The sequence below is a fragment of the Malassezia globosa genome (genome assembly GCF_000181695.2).
Source record: "Malassezia globosa CBS 7966 chromosome Unknown mgl_sf_13.1, whole genome shotgun sequence".
Taxonomy (NCBI): Eukaryota; Fungi; Basidiomycota; class Malasseziomycetes; order Malasseziales; family Malasseziaceae; genus Malassezia; species Malassezia globosa.
In genome coordinates, this window is record NW_001849858.1 from 86,813 (window position 1) to 107,471 (window position 20,659).

The window sequence follows — 20,659 nt, forward strand, 5'->3', positions numbered from 1 at the left end:
CAACATTTTGTAACTTGAACTTGTTTCGAACACGCACGGCTTATGAGAGTGGAGACAGACCGTCATTCGCGATAGGGCTGAAATCTCTCAAAATATGTGCTAATTCAGCCTAGTTATTGTCCTGCTGAGTAAATCTGAATACGATGAGTATGGTCAGGACGTTTCGTGTCATAGTTAGGGTGAATACCATCCCGGCTAGGGAGACGCGTCTCTAGTCTTTGGTGCATGAGCCTGCGCGTGTGCTTACATTCAGCAGCATGCGTGAGACGAATTTTATTTTCTTGCAATGAGATCAAGACATATCATTATCGACCAAAGTGCGCGAACTCATGGACGCGAGTTGCAAAACAAGGCATGGTAAAGAGATGGGCCACGACGTTGCCATCAGCAGATTTAGATCACGAAGCTAGCACGACTGATCAGAGCACCTCCGATAAAAGTCTTGACGCACCCAGCAATCCTGTAGGTGTTCAGCTACTTGAGCGCCAAGTGCACCGGCAGTTATTTCCTCCAACATCCATGCAAATACCTGTGGTGGATGAACTAGCATTGAACGTTTGCCAAGATCATTTACGGCGACATGACTTGCATGCATCTAAAGCTTCGCATTTAAGGCCTACTTCATTTGTTCTGCCGCCATTACAAGGCAAAGATCTGGGTGAACACTTTTGGACCATTGGACGTCAGTCGGTTCATCCCTGGCTAGAGTATGCAGAACGGCTCTCTACGGCGCAAATTCCAGCGCCACCGGTGGCTGAAACAGACGTTGATACTTCAAAACACTGGGATCCACAAAGTTGGCTTGCTCTTGATGACACACTTCGCGCGAGCGTGCCGCTGAAACCAGCGACTTTCTGTACAGCTCATGGATGGACAAAGTACCCATTTTTGCGCACATCGGAGGGGGAAATAGCGGGTTTTGGAGAACCAGTACAAGTCCCGTATCCTGATGAGCAGGACTCGGCGTTAGTCTTTGATGTTGAAGTCCTGGTCAAAGTCAGTCCGTATCCGGTCATGGCTGTGGCCGTTGGGCAGCAGGCGTGGTACTCGTGGTTAAGTCCATGGCTTGTTCAACAGGGACCAAGACATCAAAGTCCTGCGCACTTGATTCCAATGGGACCAAGAAAGACAAGTGCTTCGGTACCGCGTCTAGTCGTGGCCCACAATGCAGGCTTCGACCGCGCTTGTGTGTTAGACGAGTACTCCCTGCACGCGTCTAAGATCCGTTGGCTTGACACCATGAGCTTGCATGTGGCTACGAACGGCATTTCATCGCCACAGCGAGCGGCCTGGACCGAGCATACTCGGGTAAGAGCTATACGGCGCCTTAACAAGTTATTTGCCGCACAACGTGTTGAAGAAGACACCCGGGAGCAAATCCGCAAGTTGCTGGGAGCAGGAAATCTCGATGATAAAGCATTGTCTGAGTTGCGCATGCAACAGCTGAATGACATTGCCGAAGAAGTACAGGAATGTCTGAGCGAGAACATACATGGACTCAATACATCTCTCGGTTTGGACAATCCACTGTTGCAGACGGACGATGACCACAATCAGGTGCTATGGCAAGATGTTACATCACAGAATTCCTTAGCGGATGTAGCTGCGCTGCATTGTGGCATCCACGTGGACAAGGGGATTCGGGATGTGTTTCTATCCAGCACATCCCGAGAAGAAGTAGCCGCGCAACTACCATTACTGCTCGCCTATTGTGCGTCGGATGTAAGCACGGCATTTTCTGTCTTTACCAAAGTGTGGCCTGCTTTTCGCCGCAATTGTCCACACCCTGCGACGTTGGCGGGGGTATTGGGACTAGGAAGTACGTTTCTGCCATTGGATGCGACCTGGACAAACTACCAGCAACAAGCAAAAGCGAAGTTTGACGAAATGAATGCTAACGTCGTAACTACGCTGAAAAAGCTAACGTATGATCTTGTTGAGGCAGGAATCCAAGACATTGATCGGGCAAGTGAAACACCGGCAAAGGACCGATGGTGGGAGACGGACCCTTGGTATAGCCAGTTGGACTGGTCGCCCAAACGACCCAAAACTCTTGATGCATCGGCATTTGTACCGGCTTGGTGGCGAGATCGCGTGGCGAATGCAAAGACGAAACTTTCCGCGCGTGTAAAGATTGTGCCGCAGCTACTGCAGCTACAGTGTGATGGCAATTGGGTTGTGACGGATGGAAAACGCTGGGCCATGCAATGTGGCGAAGGCACTGTGGAATTGCCAGGCTCTCCTCTTTCGCAGGCTGTGCGCAAGAAACACGTCATCACTAGCGGAGGGGGAGCGTTGGCTGAGAAAGCACTAAATGCTGTCTTGATAAGCTCTCGCGACTCGGATAGCATTATGCGAGAGCTTGCTCTGATGATTCGCGATCAGGGACACCGTGATCAGCCGGGCTTGACACAATTAGACTGGACGCCCGTGCCATACCACGATCCAGCCGCCCAAGCTCCTTGGTGGCCTAAGTGGTATTGGGACTTATACGATGCTCAGGCTGAAGATGTGGAAGTGACTATCCGGACCAAAATAGCGCCGATTCTGCTGAAAATTGCTTGGGATGGTGCACCGATCTTCCGCAGTCGTGAACATGGCTGGGTTTACCGACGGACGCACGCTCATCCATGCGATGCAACACCCCTTACATTTTCCCACGCGGCTGACACAGCTCTATCACAAGGTATTTTCTATAAACTGCCACATGTGAACGGCGATGGAAGCAATGTAGGTAATCCGTTCAGCAAGGGATTTCTGCCGTACTTTGAAAATGGCAGACTGCGAAGTTTGCATCCTAGTGAGCAAAGTGCCGAAGCTGCACGTGCAGCGCTGGAAATGAATGCTCAGTGCAGTTATTGGATTAGTGCACGCGATCGCATTGAGAAACAGATGGTCGTCTGGGATGGCGAAGCAGACACCTGTATGGGATTTGATGACACGCAAATGCGAAGAGGCATGATCTTGCCCCAGGTCATTACGATGGGCACTGTGACGCGCCGAGCGATTGAGAAAACGTGGCTTACTGCCTCTAATGCGAAGAAAAACCGGATCGGTAGTGAGCTAAAATCAATGGTGAAAGCATCACCAGGCTGGAGTATTGTCGGTGCAGATGTCGACAGTGAGGAGCTGTGGATCTGTAGTGTGATGGGCGATGCGCAGTTTGGTATTCATGGCGCTACAGCGATTGGCTGGATGACGTTGGAAGGCTCAAAAGCACAAGGGACGGACCTGCACAGCAAGACGGCTTCGATTCTTGGTACAAGCCGTGACCAGGCTAAAGTGTTCAACTACAGCCGTATTTACGGTGCCGGCATTCGGCATGCGATGCAGCTCTTACTCAAGGCAAACCCGAGTATGCCTGTCGATGAGGCCTCTCGGCGGGCGAAGCAGCTGTATGCTGCCACAAAAGGCCAGAACACGCGCTCCCAGAAATACTTTGGGCGCCGATTCTGGTACGGGGGCACAGAGAGCTTTGTATTCAACAAGCTGGAGGAAATTGCCCTGAGTGAGCAGCCTCGCACACCCGCTTTGGACTGCGGGATCACCGCTGCGTTGTCCAAGCAATTCCTCCCGAAGACGCGCGGTTCCGCGCAGCAGGACTACATGCCCAGCCGTATCAACTGGGTCGTTCAGTCCAGTGGTGTGGATTATCTGCATTTATTGATTACGTCCATGACGCATCTTTGCAAGACATATGATATTGAAGCACGATTCATGCTCAGTGTGCACGATGAAGTCCGCTACCTGGCGCGGGATTCAGACAAGTACCGCGCTGCTCTTGCGCTACAGATCGCGAATTTGTGGACCCGCTCCATGTTTGCATTCAAGCTCAACATGGGCGACGTGCCTGAGTCTTGCGCATTTTTCGCGGCAGTGGACATTGATCATGTGCTACGTAAAGAAGTCGATGACCCATGTGTGACCCCATCGCAATGGGAGCCAATCGAGCCAGGTGAGTCGCTCGATATTCATACCATCCTGGAGCGCACGAATGGCTCGCTCTTCCGCGATGGACGTCCCATGCCCCGGCCGTCTAGTGAGCTGCATGAGTCGCCTGCATGCACGCAGGACCCCGGCTGGCCAGCTTACGTGCCATCGACGCAGCAACACAGGTGTCTCGGTGAGGCGGGTCTTTTGTACTTGCAGGCACAGGCATCAGCTGACATTGACGAAATTCGCGCATTGCACAATCGACTGCAGCGTCAACATGCACGTCATCCACAACCTAGGAGGCAACGAGCCACGTTATTACATATGCCATCCGTCCGGACAGTGACTACGAGCGCGGAAAAATCAGCTGCCGCGCATCAACGTCTCCAGCAGCATAGTACGCGAAAAACACGGCAGATGGAATCTTTGTTGGCTTTGGAGGCGATGTTGCCAAAGAAACAATCGCATCGAGACCCGAAACGAAAAAAACGGAAGAACCAGGTTCGGGCTCCCATGTCCAAGAGCCGGAGTCGAGGCTCTCCGCAGCCTAAGTCAACCAGGCCGATGCATCTTTCTGGCGCTCTTTTGCCGCCTTCCTTGTTTAACAAACCCATGCTTCGATACAAGCCGTATCAACCAGCACAAATGAATATGATGATTAGCTCTAGACGTCGTGCGCGCAATAAGCGATTGCAGCGCTGGGACGAAGTCCAGGAAATCAAATTCTTAGCTGAGACAGAGGCTCAGGCTCGCGTACGAGATGGATTCTTCGACCGAGTAAATGAGTGGTGTAAGTCCGACACGCAACTCGAGTGGCTGACATACAGACGAGCGATATGCGCCCTATGAGCAAGAGCTGCTCGCACAGTTTCAGCGCGAACGAGAACGCGCTCAAATGGTGTTTCCACCCGAGCTGCTACGTCGGGCTAAAGAGGCTCGACGCGCAAAGCATGCATACTGTGTCAAAAGGAAACGGCGGCACATGCGGCAACAAGTGCAGATGGCGTCCTTCGATCATGATACCCAGACTACAACATCATAACTTGCTATGCACTATCTTCGACGGCGCCATCGTCTTCATCGCTCATTGAATAGGGTATAGACTTGAGCTCTTTGGCTCGTGAAGCGCGCCATCGTGGCGGCGGCACAGGACCATCGTACTCCAAGGAAGGCAAGCCGTACGCTTGAGAATGCAAAGTACGTCCCGCGTAGGTTGCTGGACCGGCCGACGGTAACGTCGCGTGACTATTGTTGGCTTCACGAGTTTGTGAAGCATTGAGACGGAAGAATGACAGTGTCGAGTTTGTTGCACCGACCACAATCGACAAGGTAAGCAGGGAAAAAAGCTTGCGCATTAGCACGGATATCGCGTATACATACCATGGTTTTCCAGCTCACGACATCGACAAACCCATTCAAAATTTCGGCAAATGTTTCAGCTGTGACTCGTGCACGGCCAACGACGGTGGGATCGCGCGATGCGCATCGCTTCCATGCGTCACAAGCCTCAGCAAGCACGGGCGCTTGCAGCTCAGTACCGCACCTGTTGGATGTGTAACGCACATTGCACGTGGAGATCTCGCCCAAGTAGTCTGCCAAGTTAGATCTAATGTCACGCCCACTCGCTGCAAAGTGAGGCTACATACCTAGCTCGTACTCGCGCACCTTTTGAGCGACATCGTGCTGGATCGTCCATACAACATTAAAGAGTAGGTACAAGAAAACGAACAAAATGCTAGCATTGAACAGCACTTGTGCGTACGTCAGTAAGGTCTCGGGCCGCTGCAGCAACGAGTAGGAAGGGCGTTTCAACCGCGCGCCACGTACTCGATCCAGCTTCTCGCTCGACTGAGTAATAGCATCAGCCTTAACAAGAGGGCCAGACTGCTGCTTGTCTTTGGAAGCAGAGGGTGCAGACTCGTCTGTTGCCGGCATCGCGTCAGAGCTGTGAGCCTGAGTCTGCTGCGAATGGACTGCAGTCGTTCCGCCACATGGCAAGGAGGAGCCTGTTGACGGTGACGGATGTGCTGCCGCAAAATGTGGGAGAACTCCTGATAGTGCTGTGTGACTTTTTTCGATGGGCATGGCAGTGAAGGATGGCAAGTCTGTGTCAATATCCATAAGCGATGCATCTGGCGATGTCATGCTCAAGTCAGGCACGGACCCTTGCGATGGATCATCGAAAATAGATGCTTCGTATAAGCCCAAACTGGCACATGTCTTTTCCAACGTACGCTTTCGTGGACCCAGCTCTGTAATGTCCATGGGTGCCTGCGTCCCCCTTTGGTACGCTGCCATGAGCCCAATCGAACCAACTCTATTAACAGGATTAAAAGAATTCCTCCATCTTCGCCCACATCTACCCACACACTACAACACACAGAACTCGCACGATTCCCTCCAGTCTAACAACAAACACACACACACAACACACGCGCAAACGAACCTGGTCGGCTGCACCTAACGCGGCCGCGGCCCAACACTGTCCACTCACACACGTTCGCCGCACTTCTGACATGTTGTGTGCCTCACGTGATCAGAATGATCACACTCGCAAAAGCACATGTGGTGAGCCTCTCAGGCCCCCCCACTAGTAAGAAAAGGCGCGCCACGCACCGACCACCGACGACTTGCCGCCGTCATGCCGCGGAACCTGCTGTGCCCGCCAATGCGGTTCGGCACGGTAGCATTTCCCCTGCCTGCTCAAGACTCAGACTCCGACTCGAGTTTAGGACCGTCATCGTCGTCTCGCGTGACTTCGTTTTCCGAGTGCGTGTATCGTGGCGCATACCCCAAGCCGCGAAATCTGCGGTTCCTTGAGACTCTGCATCTTCGTACTATAATCTCGCTCACACCCAAGCCTATTACGGACGACGAATCTCTCGAAACATGGTCGAAATCGCAAAATGGCGGAGCTGGCATTCACGTCGTGCATGTACGAACGGAAAAGCCGAAAGAAGATTCTGGCGGCTTGACGCGCGAGGGTGCAGCTCGTGCGCTCATGGAGGTGCTGAATTCTGAGAATCTCCCCTTGTATATCCATTGCCTGGACGGTGTCGATGTAACGTCCACGCTCATTGCGTGCCTGCGGAAGATTCAAGGCTGGAAGGAGCCAGCCATTCATGACGAACTGGCTCGTGGCGTCTATGCATCGACTTCCAAGTCGGCCGGCCCCAAAGAGTCAGCACCGAAGCATCTTTTGCAGTTTGTTGAGCGATTCGGTCAACCGGATGGTGTACTGCTCCCCCAGCGAGATCGGATTCCTGGCTGGGTCTGGCCGCGTATTAGTGTGCATCTCATGTCGCACGATACTTGGGATAGCCGACCAGCGACAGTGCGTCATCCTACGCTTGACATCCACTTTGAGCGTAGCGAAAGCTACATTGCATCGCAACAAGCACGCTTCGGTGCCGTGTGGGCTGTCTTTGACCATAACCGCTCGCGAACACCCAGTTTGCTCTCTATATCCGACAGTTCTGAAGGAGTTGCGCCCGACATATCACTGGGCAGCGTGAAACCTAGTCCTGTGCCTGAGAGGCAACAGATGTACCGTCGGTTTTCCGACTTTACGCACGAAAAGCTTACGCGCGCGTTTCTCGGACAGCGCGACAGAGATATGGAGCAGCCGTCAGACATGTGCGCGTTCATGTCCGTGGACGATCAGGACCTCCGAACACCACGGGCCAAACCGCAATATGTCGAGGGCGATGTGCCCCCTTTGATCGGGCTGGATCTCCGCACACACAAAGCTGTGGCTGCGCGAGCAGCTGAGACAGATGCATTAGCTGGTGGTGCCGTATCTCCCGATGAACGAACGCCATTGGTCGTTGCTCAAGATGCGCAAAAGCATCGGAAGCCTGAGGCATTTCAAACCGAGGAGCCGGATGACATTCCTCCGCTAGGCCTTTCGCCGCACAACGCTATGGTGGGCGAAGACAATGATGACCGTATCGTAGACCTGGTTGACGATATGGAAGAAGAGTGTGATGATATGGACGATGATGCGGAGCAAGAGGAGCCGAGTCTTGCTCTCCAAGCACTCAACTTGGAGGGGTACTGAACGTTTGTAAAGGTAATATAACGAATGAATGTACTATAGGAAAAAAAGAAGTCGATAATAGAAACGAGGGTAAGAAACAACGTCTAGCCCACAGGTTCGCCATGGACGCGTACGCGATAGAGGCATGTGAAATCGCGTAAGCCATGGTTGCTCAGGATATTGAACTGAACCGTGCGGAAAGCCAGTCCAAGAGAGCCTACAGCGTGGCCCACAGGGAATGTCTGAATTGGTGGAGACCCAGCATGCGCCTCATACACAAACGAGCCTAGGAATACATGTGATGGTGAAGGTGGCACGGGCGCTGGCTCATCTGACCATGCCTGCGATAAGCGCCACTGTTCCACACGCTCGCGGTCCTGACTTGTCTCGGCAATGCCCCAAACCTCGATTTCTCGAGGCGCAGACGCTAGTCCGTCGAGTGAGAGAACAGCCGGTACATGATCCACAGTGATAGCTTGTACTTTGATGCGCCGCACTAGCTGGACGCCCAACTGTCCGTGCGAGCCCGAGAACGGCCAGCACATGCCAGGCGAAGTATCATGGTGCAAAGCCACAACAGGCATGCGGCCTCGCACGGTGTACGATAATGAATCTGCACCACGAGTACCAAATCTCAAAGGCAGCGGCACCAGATACGAAATCATTGACGTAAAACTGTGTACATTAGTGCCTTGAACGCGCACTTCATGCGTCGGACTCGTGAGACTGGGAATCACCCGTGCTCCTGCTGAGTACTGAGCGTAGTCAGCACGCCCAATCTGGTCGGCAGCAAATACGGCAAGCGCTGCATCGATGAGCTCTCGAACTTGATCAACCTGCAGTTCTGAACCTGTTTCATCATGGCTCAATGCGTCTTGCTGCTCCATAAACGACTCTTGCTGTTTCCGCACTTTCTCCAGTACATCAGACTCAAGGCCATGTACGTGCTCGTTGAAACGAGTCGTCAGTTCCATCTTGGCGCGAGAAATTTCGGCCTCCATCAGGTCGAAGAATGTCGTTTTGTCCAAGAACATAGACGTGTCAGGATCAGCACGCGCCACGTGAGAGAACAGCTCCTCCAACTCATTCCTATGCTCAGCCAGGAACACGTGCCAGGGAGGTATAGTGGTATCATCGCCTCCAGCGCCTCTTGGTGAAGGCATAACCTTACGAAATTCATGCCAAAAAGCAGGATCAATGCGGATCTGTTTGGAGCGTGCATCATACCTAACAGGCAAACGGTCAGGCACGAAGTCGCGAAGCGGCTCAAAGGCGCGCTTCGCCTGTAATGCAGCTTCCGACGCTTCTGACACTTGCTTTTCTGCACGAGCAAGTCTCTTCTCGAGCCCAGAGAGCTGATCATAAAGTGCGGCCAAGTTATCCTTTTTGTTCTTCGATTTCTCGCCTTGCTCGATGTGCTGCGACAGCATAGCTTCGATTCGCGCCTTCTCCGACTGCCACAGCGACATGCCTTCTGCGTGGTGCTTTTTCAATGAGCGCACATCACGTTCAAGGGAATCGAGACTCGAGCGCAGCAAGCCTTTCTGCTCTAAGCTAGAAAGTCGATGCATCAACTTCTCTTGGGATACACGCATCTCTTGTCCTACATCACCCACAGATTGCCATACCCTGTTCAGCGCACCTTCCAAAACAGATATGCGTTCACGTAGTTCATCACCCGAGCCAGCCGACGACCATGGACGCGATTCAACAAGAGGATCATTAGGGGTTGGCGAGGAAACGAACTTGTGAACATTTCGATAAATAATGAAGAGTACTGCGATCACAAGGAAACAGCGGAAAAGGACAGTCCATACCGATGAAGATGAGGACAGGGAGAAGCCCGAAGCTGACTCAAACTGTGAGTCACCACGCGTGTTCTCTGGATGTATGTTCTTGTGTTTTTCGTCAGTTGAGGAGGAAAGAAACTCATCCCGCTTGGTTGAGTTTAAGACTGAACGGAATAGCCCCGGTACCTGCGGCGTCGGCTGAGCTTCAAACACAGGGTCATCCGCCTTCTCGAGCTCTGGCGTTGTAGACGGGGGATCGGCATCAGCCAATCCATCATGCTCCGAAGCGTGCTGCCTCCATTCTGACTCGACTCGTTCCATGAATTTATCCTCTTCAGCATAATCGTACCCACTCAGGTTAGCGTTTTGAGTGGCACTGTGAACATACGACCTAGGCGTGTGCGGTGGGCGTTGTGACCCACGAAGCAGAGAGCCCAGGCCGGAGAGTGAATCATCCACAGAAAGATCATTATGGTCTTCTTCGTATGGCCTGAGGTAGTAGCTGCTAACCTGGGATGGGTCGCGCGTGGAATACAGAGATGATGTCCAAGCTGATGTATCCATCGCATTGGACTTGCCTCTTCGCCCCCGGCGACGAGACGAGTTGGTCAATCCCATATCAGGCATGCTCGCATTGCCAACAGACGATGCGCTCAGTCGTGCTGACCGCCGCAACGGCGAGGCTGTCCCCCCATTCACACTATTGGCAAAGCCAATGTTAACTTCATTGCGCATTGGGTTTAGACACGTTTCTAAGCGACTTCCCCTGCCGCAACGTTACCAAACCGTGCCGTGTTAGCACCAATTGTGTGAGGCGGAGTGGACGCAACAAAACATGTCGGCCGAAACAGGCGCCCAACACAAATACGTACGGCCTATGAGATTCCATGCAAGTAGTTGGTGTAACATGGTTGGTTGCGCAAGCAAGGCCATGACAACGCCATCCACGTTAAGCTCCGGTAACTAGCCTCTTTATGATAGGCAAAGAGGTTATATAAAGCCGGGCTTAGGTTCCGGGAACCTTGACATCGTCAATCATCTTGGCTTTCTTGCACGACCTACAAAGATCTAACAGCTTCCTAATTTATTGCTTGTGAACTTTTGAAAGAGACGGAAATGTTGCGCCTTCACGCTCGTCCTTCTGTTGTCTTGGTGGGAGCTGCCATGGCTATGGCTTACGGCTCCTATGTCATGAATTCTCGCAAATTTTCGCATGCTATTGCGTTACAGAACGGAAACCGTTTCGTGCCGGTGGAACGCAGTTGTGGTGGCCTTTGAGCGGGGCACAATCCTCACCGGTCGATTCGATAAAGATTTTTCAATGTCTTGAGGAAAAGTATGTCCTCATTTCTCCTGAACGAGAACTTGTGTTATGAATTATGATACTGTATGGTTATTGAGCACACTGGATGTGCTCACGAATCTAGTTACGACACTACTCAAACCTCCGATTACGACTCCGCATACCATGAAGCGAGCATGGCTTGTCACTCTATTTCTCCTCCTTTGGGTAGACAAGTTATGCGCGCGTGAACTTTTACGATAGATCAGGCACGATTAAATAGAAAAGGCAATCGCATGAATCTTGCTTGAATGGCGACGCCATGAAGGCTCGTGCCTCCTCATGATAAATCTCTTCCGCTGTAAGGCACCGGGGTAAACCGTATTTTCATGTCACCCCGATCATCGCTACAGGCACGCGGGGAGAAAGATGACCTAAAATCTCGGCGCGCAGAAATTGTCGCAGTGCTTAGTCATGATTCGTGCACTCAATGCGCACGTTGCCAATTGCATACACCAGGACACCGGGTGACTGGTCGCATACGCATCAGGAGAATGCAAGTGACACTAGGACTCATCAAACCTACGGTGTGCGCATATCGACCTAACGTGCTTCGTGCATTGCGAAGAATTCAAGCACTGAATTCAATCGAGGTAGGACAAAAAAAGAAAAATACATACTGATCCAAAGATTGTTCGCACGAAGTCAGTGCAATGGAACACGAATGACGCAGCGGCATTTTACGCAGAACATCAGGGCAAGTTTTATTATAACCGTTTGATTCTTGGCATGACATCGGGACCATCACTTGCCCTGGCATTATCTGGGCGTGATGCTATCCGAACTTGGCGAGAACTGATCGGACCGACGAAGGCATATCGTACAGCATGGGAACAGCCCCACACTCTTCGTGGAGAGTTCGGTTTGGGGGACACGCGAAATGGTTTTCATGGTTCTGGTATGTATGAAGTGCTTTGTTGACACAGATTCCATCGCATCAGCGCTGGCCGAACTGTCGTTGGTGTTTCCTGAGTGGAACGCGGGCACATGGCTTGGAGAAGCCGAACGAAAAAACGTAGAATGACATTTTTGAACATGCTTGTGAACTTAAATAGAAAATCTGATGCAGCTCTAACTATCTACTCAATCTTGATCGAGTGCGTAGCGTTCTTCTCAATGTCCTCACCAAACACATTGATGTCCCACGGCGGGTCGTACGTGATAGGTACGTTGTAGCGCGTGTGCTTGGCTTCGGTGTAAATGTTCGAAATCTTCTGGTAGTCCTCATCCGAGAGGTCGATCTGAGCAAAGTTCGTCTTGATACGCGTCTCATTGACACTCTTGGGGATGACCGAGTAGCCACGGCGCACACCCCAGGCAATAAGGACCTGTGCTGGCTGAGCGTTATACTTCTTCGCGACTTCAATGACCTGAGGGTAGTCGTAGAGCTTCTTCTCGCCGCGTAGATTGTTGCCCAAAGGCGAGTAAGCTGTGATCAGGATGTTCTTCTGCTTGTGGTACTCAACCACATCGTCTTGAGGCAGCAGAGGGTGAGCCTCAATCTGGTTCACAGCAGGGGCAACACCCGTTGCCTTTGTAATGGCATCAATGTGAGCGGGACTGAAGTTTGAAACGCCAATCGACTTAACCTTGTTGGTCTTCTTCAGTTCGACCATAGCCTTCCAGGTGTCGACGAGCGACGTTTGCAAGTCAAGCTTGGCCTTGCCATTCTCCTGAGGAAGAAGAGTGTCAAAGTCACAGTCAAATGAAACGGGCCAGTGGATCAGGTACAGATCAAGGTAATCAAGACCCAACTCTTGCAGAGTCTGATCCAACGCTTTCTCGACAAGCTCTGGCTTGTGCGCGTTGTTCCACAGCTTGTCGGTGATGAACACATCTTCACGCTTCACGACGCTGGGGAAGACTTTCTTGAATGCAGCGCCAATTTCATCGTGGTTGCAGTAGATTTTGGCCAAGTCCAAGTGACGGTAGCCGGCCTTGATGGAGTGCTCTACGGCAGCACCAACTTCGCCGGGCTGAGACAGCCACGTACCAAGACCAATTTGAGGGATCTTGTTGCCGTCGTTGAGGGTGAGGGTCTGTGCACGGTAAGTTTGACACGTTCATCCTTGCAATCCATACCTTGTTTTGAGACATGATGTCGAAAAGATAGGGTAGTAGATGGGTTGAACAGCCGCGGCTTGTTCATTTGTACCCCCCACCACTACGCCGGGGCCGCCTAGCTACCCACCTACGTGGCGTCCGTGCGGGCCGCTGAGCTGACTGACGCTGACGTCATTTGAATTCAGGATGCAAGTGAAGCGTGGGAGGACGGACATTTGAACGAATTGCTCGCACGTGGAGCGCTGGCGATGAGAACGACAGCGACACCCTCCACATGTGAGTGCAAGCCCCAACGCCCAAGACAAGCTGACGAACTGGCAAACTGACTTGATATTGACGGCATGGGATTTCGCACGGGCTTTGTGATTGCAAGCGTGTGCTTTACGTACGGTATGTGTGAAGGTGGGGAGAAAGTCTCATGCAGAAATAGGACTGTTGTACATCACTTCAACATACGACTATCCACTATTATTCCAGCAAGGGTTTACTCAGAGTGATGTCGACAAGTCCGTTGGATTTTATTTGTCGATGTACCAGGCGCCGCTGAGCGTAAAGGCACTGGTACATAGTGTGTTTGGTCTTGGACTGATTGGCATTGTAGTAAAGATTGTGCGATGGGGCGAGCAGGACAAATATTTTGGATCAGTGAGTCTGCTGCTCTATTTCAGCAGTCTTCTGATGTATGTATCTGTCGAGATTCCGAACATGCGTGTTCTCGCAGCACCTGAGGAAAAGAATATCGTTCACCGCGCTGTTTTCGATGCGGAAGACACAAGAAAGGTGGAAAATTACGAGTTTTACCCTCTCACTGGAAGAGAACGTGCATCAGTGGTCCAGGTCATCGGCGCAACCAATGTCATCATAACAGCTCTCCTGGCCGGCGTGCTTTTGATGCAAGGTGGAGAGTGGTATTCGACTCGACTGGATCGAATTGCAGAGAACAAGCAGCGCCAAGAAATGATCGCGAAACTCGGGGCTGACCGCTCAGTTGAGAAGAAAGTAGATTAGCGATGATACATTCGAGCAAGGCAACTACAAGTTAGAGTGTAGGGAGATATGTGCGTCTTTGTGTAAAGTACATGTATACAAGAAGCCGTCACGTTAGCGCAGATAAGCTGTGAGATTCAAAAAGGCGGGGAGCAAGAAGAAAACAATACACCATCAAACCAATGTGAAGATATCATACAGGAGTTTGAGAGGTAGAAAGCGACGAGTCAATGGTGAATGGGACAGTGGCGTCAGCAAACATATTCGGTGCCGACTCCGTTGATGGTCCACCTAGCGCAACGGCAGTGATTTGTGCCGTGGTTGGTGGCACAGCAACTTCTGGCTTCTGGTTCATTGGGCACGTGCGGGAATTGTGCCCCTTACCATTACAATGCCCGCACTGATACATGGCGCCGAGTCCACTACCGCGGTGACTGTTAGACCGCACAACACGTGGGCGCCCTCGGCCACGTTTCACCGGTTCTGTGCCTGACGGCGGAAGTAGTGGCAGTTCAGTAGGCATCGTTACGCTGCCAGCGGTTGTGTTGTGCTCGCTCATGAAAGCAGCAGTATTAGGGAGGGTTTCACCTTGCCCCACGAGTGTGCTGGTATTGATTAGCGTCATGCGGCGAGAATAGCACCGCCTCACACTTTCGGTGAAGTAGGACGGGTGAATAAACTGACCCAGACTCACTAAGCGCTCGAGCGGCAAACATCGAATTGCGTGGATGCAAGGAAAGGCATGGTCAGCCCACTGGCCACATGTGCAAGTACGTATGGCCAGGTTCACCTGCTGCTTTTCGTGAGGATTTACGACAAGATAGTCTGAAGGTCCAAACGAAGCGACGTCCCATCCATCGAAGTGCACATTACCACGGCCCAAAAGTTCACCTGGAAACACGCTTCTCTCAGACTCAAGTTCCACATAGCGTGCATACATAAGCACAGCGACTTGAGTGACCCAACCGACAATGATCGAGAAATAGCTGCTCGCGCAAAGGTTTGACATTTGGTTGTAATATTCCTGCAGTGTGCCTGACGCAGTCCAGTCGAAATGAGTGAATTGTAGAACGCTTTGAGACGCTGGAAGCACACTCAACTGCGCCTCGTGAATAGCGAGATCCTTGTCGTGTGAGATCGCGATGCCAGAACAACCGACGATTGGCAACGCGGACAAAAGTTGATGGAAAAGAAAGCGCCAGTTGTCTTCGTCGGCGCGAGGTGTGATGGCAATAGCTAGGGGCAAAGGAGCACCCAGGCCATCTTTCACGTATGCGGCCAACACGAATCCTTCGTAGCACGAGGTAATTGGCATGGATTCCACATGCAAAGCAAAGGGACAATCAGCCAACGCATGTCCCAGTGCACCTGGACACAAGAACGCGCGATAGAACCTACCGTTCGCATGCTGCTCCACAACGGCCGTAGTGTTGGCGTTCGCTTCGCGGAATGCATTGAGAAAGGGAACAATCTTCTTAAAAGAAGCATCGAGCCGCTCACGCTCTTTGCTTTGAAGCATATGCGACGTGCGCCATAGCGTTGAGTACGAGAGCTTCGTGCCAGTGGCCTCATGTACGAATTTGCCAATCTCTCGTGGGGCAATAGTAGATGCACTCTCCTCCATCAGTTGCGACATGTAGGCAGACGTGGCGGACGTCGAGAACGACACGGGCGCAGTGCAGTCTGGAGAATGCATCAGGATTGCGCGCGTTACACAGACGCCACCTTCTTTGCGTCGACGCGCAATGACATGGAAGGGGCATGGTATGGCATGCTCATTCAGGGCTGCCGGCTCGTGGTGTGGCGCCTTGTTCTTTCCTTTACCCCATTCCTTTTTCAGGTCGTTCATAACGGCTGGACAAATGCCAACAAACCGGCTGTTATCGCTGCGTCGCGCACGATAAGGACACTTGTGTGTAATGCCATAAAGCCCAAGCCTTGCACGAAACGATTTCATGTCTGGAAATAAATCGCCCACCTTGATGGAGACGGCATCGAGTGAGGGAGATGGCACGGCCGCCACATGTGGCGCAAGATGTTGTGCATCAGACCCAACACCGCCAACCGAGACGCTCTCGAGGATTGCCGATGATATGGCTGGATTCGTCATGCCATACGCGACTGTGGCTTGTATGTGCGGGTCGCGTTGCTTAGTGATCCAAGAAACGGGGGGCGTGGCGCGAAATAATTTCGAAACGCACGACAGGACCTCGTGTCTTGGTAGGAAGGAGGAGCGATTTGCAAAATTTCCCTCTGCTCCAACGTGCAAATCGCAACATTGGCCCGCCACAATGCACGCCTTAATTAACCCGTTAATGTATTTTAGGCATTTGGGCGCCAGTTGGGAATAAAGTTGATTGAAGCAGTTGAAAGGGAAAGAAAAGGAAGAAGTTTGCGGCCTTCGGTATTGAAATGGGCGGTTCAACTTCCAGAACAAAGAAGACCAAGGGGGCACAAAAAAGGTTCATAGGTTGGCTAACGGTTAGGGGTTGGATTGCCAGAAGAATTGGGGAAATGTCTTACCAAAATGGGTTAGACAGGGGTTATGTCGCGTAGAAAAAGGAAAGGGGGCGAATTTCGGTACAGGAAGGACCAATGATTGCTTTGTAAGTCGGTTTAATTTGGTTATTATTTGGGCATTTGCAGCGCGTTTTTGGAAAGCCTTGTGGCGTGGTTGGTCATGAAGCAGGGACTTATTCATTGAAGCGGTTTCGCTCAACATATGACATGTGTGGGCGCCACCCAATGCATTCAAGCTCCCCATCATTCGCTTGGCACTGGGTGCGGCACTGGCACTCTCGCCAGGTTTGACGTCACTGCCAAAGTCAGCGGCGCTTTCACTCGCAATTAGCACGCTTTGAAGAAGCTCAATCTGTTCAGACTTGCTGGAGTAGACGAGGCCAGGCATGTTTTCCTGGCCTACGAGATTCATAATGACGCGGAAAGCATAGCCCTGATCAATGAGGAACTGCTGGCGTTTCGTGGAGTAGAACATTTCGGCCGTGTCCCTGCTAACAAGACTGTAAAAAAAGGCATTAAAACCTTCGTCGTTCCGCCGCTTAGCACGAAGGATACGGCCAAGGCGTTGTGCCTCTTGACGACGCGATCCAAAGTGCGACGATATTTGGATCAGACAAGTAGCCTCTGGCAAGTCGATAGACGTGTCGCCCACTTTGGAGAGGAAAATGGTATTGACAATAGGGTTGTGTTGGAAGTTTTGCAAAATTCGCATACGTTCAATTTGCGGTGTACCGCCATGAATGTACGGTTTGCCCAGCTTGATTGCATACGCCTCGAGTGCATACACATTATCAGAGAAGACGATGATTTTGTCGCCGCGATTTTCATGATAATGGATCAGGTACTGCGCAGCTTGGAATTTTGTCGGATTCATGCAGTACAGGAGCATCTTTTTACGGCTGCGCTCGCGCAGGTATTCGCGATAAAACTCAGCCGTCATGGGGCACCATACTTCTGCACATTGCACGGTGGCGATGTGGCCCTTGGCTGCGAGATCCATCCAGTTTGCCTCATAGAGTTTGGGTCCGACAAGGAAGTTCAATTCGTCGATTTTTTCGTCTTCTCGCACAAGCGTGGCAGTTAAACCAAGCTTGGCATGCGCTTTGATTTTGGTTAGGACACGACGGAACATGGACGCAGGGACGACATGTACTTCATCCAGAAGAATGAAACCCCACTCACGACTTTCAAGGAAATTCATCATTTTTTGCGAGGTATGTGACCGTTTGCCCGTGTTAGCAACCATCGAGTACGTAGACACAACGATGCCTGAAGCGCCAGAAAACTTCTCCTTCTCGTCAGCAGTAAACACACTGATCTGAGAGTCCTGGACATTGCTCCACTGGAGGAATTGCTGTCGCCATTGCATTACACTCACGCTGCTTGTGCACAGCACAAGACAGCTTTTCTTGATAGTGCAGGCGGCTGTAATGCCGACGAGCGTCTTACCTGCACCGCAGGGTAGAACGATAATCCCGCTCCGCGCACGGCTGTTGCCGAACATTTTTGCGAGACTCTTTTCCTGGTAAGGCCGGATATGCGTGATGGGCTTCAAGTCGATCTCCAGATCGGGATTCAGCATGTCGTTGCGGAAGTCATATTCTTCCAGCATCGGAAATCCTAGGTCATTGCATCGCCGCTTGATGGCTTCGATTTGTTCCTCGCGAATTTCAAAACTGTGCACAGCATCATCTTCATCCAGCTCGTCTGCATCGTAAACGCCAATGACAGCGCTAAATAAGTCCTGCTCGCTCTCCTTGGATGCCTCAGGCCCTACAGTCGCTGTTTGCTGTGATCCGCCTCCGCCCGCAGCAGAGGAGGTATGTGCACTTTTCGCCGCGCCATTTGATGCCGATGGATGCTCTACTTCAGTGGACGGCGCAGCCGCAGCTGTCGTGGTGGCGGTATGTGTGGCAATAGGGAGATCGTTCGCGCTCTCGCCAGGGCGAACACGCGCTTCGCTGATCACAGGGTCGCGAAGCAGCATTTGCAGAATCTCTGGGTGTGAGCTCTCAACAAAGTATCGGTTTTGTTTGAGAACCAGCTTGATCTTTCCAAAGCTCATGGTATATTCACGAATAAAGTCCAGTACAGACTTGGGAACAGACACTTTGGAAAGCCGGTTCAACACTTCAATGATATCATCTGGCTCCAATCCCACAGACACTGCTGCATACAGTGAATACGGTGTCAGCTTGTATTCGTGCACAAAGTTGGGCCTGCTCACAGGCTCGGCGATCGCGATTAAAAAGTCTTGAGCCTGTTCGGCGAGGGCATTAAATCCCTCTAGAATAATGTGACCGTCATCTGGCGAGATCCAGAGGGGTCTGCTGTTGTGGTCAAGTTTTAATGGCATGCGCGAAAAGTCGCGCCGTAGAATGGACGACACGCCGGCGCCACCGTCGTCCATGGGTGCCGTATGGGAGCGAGGGTTGCGACAAGATGCTAGGGCTGAGACACGTGTACGTGGGTGCAACCTGGGTGGAGGGTATGCCTTTAGCGGCTGGTCTTGCCGGGGGCCACACTTAGGCTACTTTGAGGTGAGAGTTGGATCGTCGACCAAAGCCAGAAAAACGACCCCATTTTGTGTGAAGCGGCATTGATCGACCAGAAGAGGCGCGACTTGCTCGCAGCTACACTCACTCGCTATTTCTGAACAATACTAGCGGCGTCTCTCCGTTTGACGGAAGTACGGGCCATTCTTACGGAGCGTGCGCATGCTGCGCGGGCATTCAGCAGGTATTGCCGTGTGTGCATGTGTACAACAGCTGTATGGTGCACGGGTGCATGAGTCACCTACATGCATACCCACGCATCCGCTGACACAACTGTACTTTTGTGAAGAATGCTATGCTCTGAGATGCAACGACTGCATTGACTGGGAAATCAGTAGTACGTACTGCCCCAGCTGTCTCTTTGAGGTCCCTGGCACAAGCGTTCGAGCACAAAAGTCGCAGTGTGCGCGGAACTGCTTTACATGCCCTGTATGCACGCACGTACTTTCAATCGTAGGCTCGGATCCACCACGGCGTGAAGCGCTCACGGCGCCGGAAGCAAGTTTGGGCATAGCGCCATTTTTTCTCAGCTGCTCATGCTGCCGCTGGGACTCGAAACGGATAGGTCTTGTTGCGGAGAAAGCGGCTGATCTCAGTGCTGTCTTCCACAGCATGGAGCAAAATGCATGGCCTATGCAAGAGTACGAGCGCCTGATCGAGCACATGGCACCGGAAGTTCAGGCGAATATCTATGAACGCACGCGCAAGACACGTTCTTCCAGGCGTTTCCGCCCAAACTTAGTTAGGCCACCGCCATCGAACTATCACGCAGACTATGAGCCTACGCGATCGCAGGCACTTACAAAATATGCGTCACGACTCTCGAGACAGTGTGGGTTGGTGCAGCGCGACATGATGCAAGTCTCGACTGTTCAGCAGCGATGGACAATGCCGTGCGAGCAGCCATACCAAGTGACTGCACTGCATCCTCGACGTGTGCGACTTCTATGTAAGCTGAGCAAGAGATGCAGTACCTGCCGGCATATCCTAGTGCGCCCGGAGCCGCGCACGAACTCCAATGCGTACAAAATCAAGCTCCTCGCTAGTCAGTTTCTTCCGTCGTGCACGGTGATGCCGAGCGCTAACGGGCTGTGGACACTCACGCTTACGAACCCACTAATGGATGCTATGGACATTACGTTACGATGTGTAGGAGCAGAGCTCTCAATCCGGCACGTGCAGGTGCCGGCCTTCGTGGATGCGTTCGAGATGGACGATGATGACGTGGCGGCTCGGGGACTGGCGCCAGTAACGCCGAATACGGGCTGGGATGCATTTGTGCATGGCACGTATGTGTATCGTCACCACGCGGTGCTAAGTGTGCGAGTTCGAGCCGATATGCAAGTGCTACCATTAGAGATCCAGTGGAGCGTCGCAGAGACCATGCGCTCTCATACATTCTGGTCGCTCGTTCCGTTGAGATGAACTC

General features: G+C 52.1%; 9 protein-coding genes across 9 annotated transcripts; 4 read left to right on the plus strand and 5 right to left on the minus strand.

Annotated features, from left to right (window-relative positions):
• Positions 1-225: 225 nt before the first annotated feature.
• On the plus strand, positions 226-4,782 carry MGL_4012 (uncharacterized protein; the record flags this gene model as incomplete). Its single annotated transcript, XM_001728793.1, has 1 exon — positions 226-4,782. One exon carries the CDS (start codon positions 226-228, stop codon positions 4,780-4,782), a length of 4,557 nt encoding a protein of 1,518 aa, XP_001728845.1.
• A 197-nt stretch (positions 4,783-4,979) lies between these two features.
• Positions 4,980-5,868, minus strand: MGL_4013 (uncharacterized protein; the record flags this gene model as incomplete). The annotated part of the gene is made up of 3 exons (XM_001728794.1): positions 4,980-5,279; positions 5,314-5,525; positions 5,580-5,868. The coding sequence occupies 3 exons, from the start codon at positions 5,866-5,868 to the stop codon at positions 4,980-4,982; spliced, it is 801 nt and encodes a 266-aa protein (XP_001728846.1).
• Positions 5,869-6,574: 706 nt separating this feature from the next.
• MGL_4014 (uncharacterized protein) lies at positions 6,575-7,993 on the plus strand (the record flags this gene model as incomplete). Its single annotated transcript, XM_001728795.1, has 1 exon — positions 6,575-7,993. The coding sequence occupies one exon, from the start codon at positions 6,575-6,577 to the stop codon at positions 7,991-7,993; it is 1,419 nt and encodes a 472-aa protein (XP_001728847.1).
• Positions 7,994-8,076: 83 nt separating this feature from the next.
• Positions 8,077-10,389, minus strand: MGL_4015 (uncharacterized protein; the record flags this gene model as incomplete). The annotated part of the gene is made up of 1 exon (XM_001728796.1): positions 8,077-10,389. The coding sequence occupies one exon, from the start codon at positions 10,387-10,389 to the stop codon at positions 8,077-8,079; it is 2,313 nt and encodes a 770-aa protein (XP_001728848.1).
• Positions 10,390-12,183: 1,794 nt separating this feature from the next.
• MGL_4016 (uncharacterized protein) lies at positions 12,184-13,201 on the minus strand (the record flags this gene model as incomplete). The annotated part of the gene is made up of 2 exons (XM_001728797.1): positions 12,184-13,143; positions 13,187-13,201. The coding sequence occupies 2 exons, from the start codon at positions 13,199-13,201 to the stop codon at positions 12,184-12,186; spliced, it is 975 nt and encodes a 324-aa protein (XP_001728849.1).
• A 308-nt stretch (positions 13,202-13,509) lies between these two features.
• On the plus strand, positions 13,510-14,176 carry MGL_4017 (uncharacterized protein; the record flags this gene model as incomplete). Its single annotated transcript, XM_001728798.1, has 2 exons — positions 13,510-13,558; positions 13,599-14,176. The coding sequence occupies 2 exons, from the start codon at positions 13,510-13,512 to the stop codon at positions 14,174-14,176; spliced, it is 627 nt and encodes a 208-aa protein (XP_001728850.1).
• Positions 14,177-14,348: 172 nt separating this feature from the next.
• Positions 14,349-16,265, minus strand: MGL_4018 (uncharacterized protein; the record flags this gene model as incomplete). Its single annotated transcript, XM_001728799.1, has 1 exon — positions 14,349-16,265. One exon carries the CDS (start codon positions 16,263-16,265, stop codon positions 14,349-14,351), a length of 1,917 nt encoding a protein of 638 aa, XP_001728851.1.
• A 372-nt stretch (positions 16,266-16,637) lies between these two features.
• On the minus strand, positions 16,638-19,085 carry MGL_4019 (uncharacterized protein; the record flags this gene model as incomplete). Its single annotated transcript, XM_001728800.1, has 1 exon — positions 16,638-19,085. One exon carries the CDS (start codon positions 19,083-19,085, stop codon positions 16,638-16,640), a length of 2,448 nt encoding a protein of 815 aa, XP_001728852.1.
• Positions 19,086-19,392: 307 nt separating this feature from the next.
• Positions 19,393-20,655, plus strand: MGL_4020 (uncharacterized protein; the record flags this gene model as incomplete). The annotated part of the gene is made up of 1 exon (XM_001728801.1): positions 19,393-20,655. The coding sequence occupies one exon, from the start codon at positions 19,393-19,395 to the stop codon at positions 20,653-20,655; it is 1,263 nt and encodes a 420-aa protein (XP_001728853.1).
• Positions 20,656-20,659: the final 4 nt, after the last annotated feature.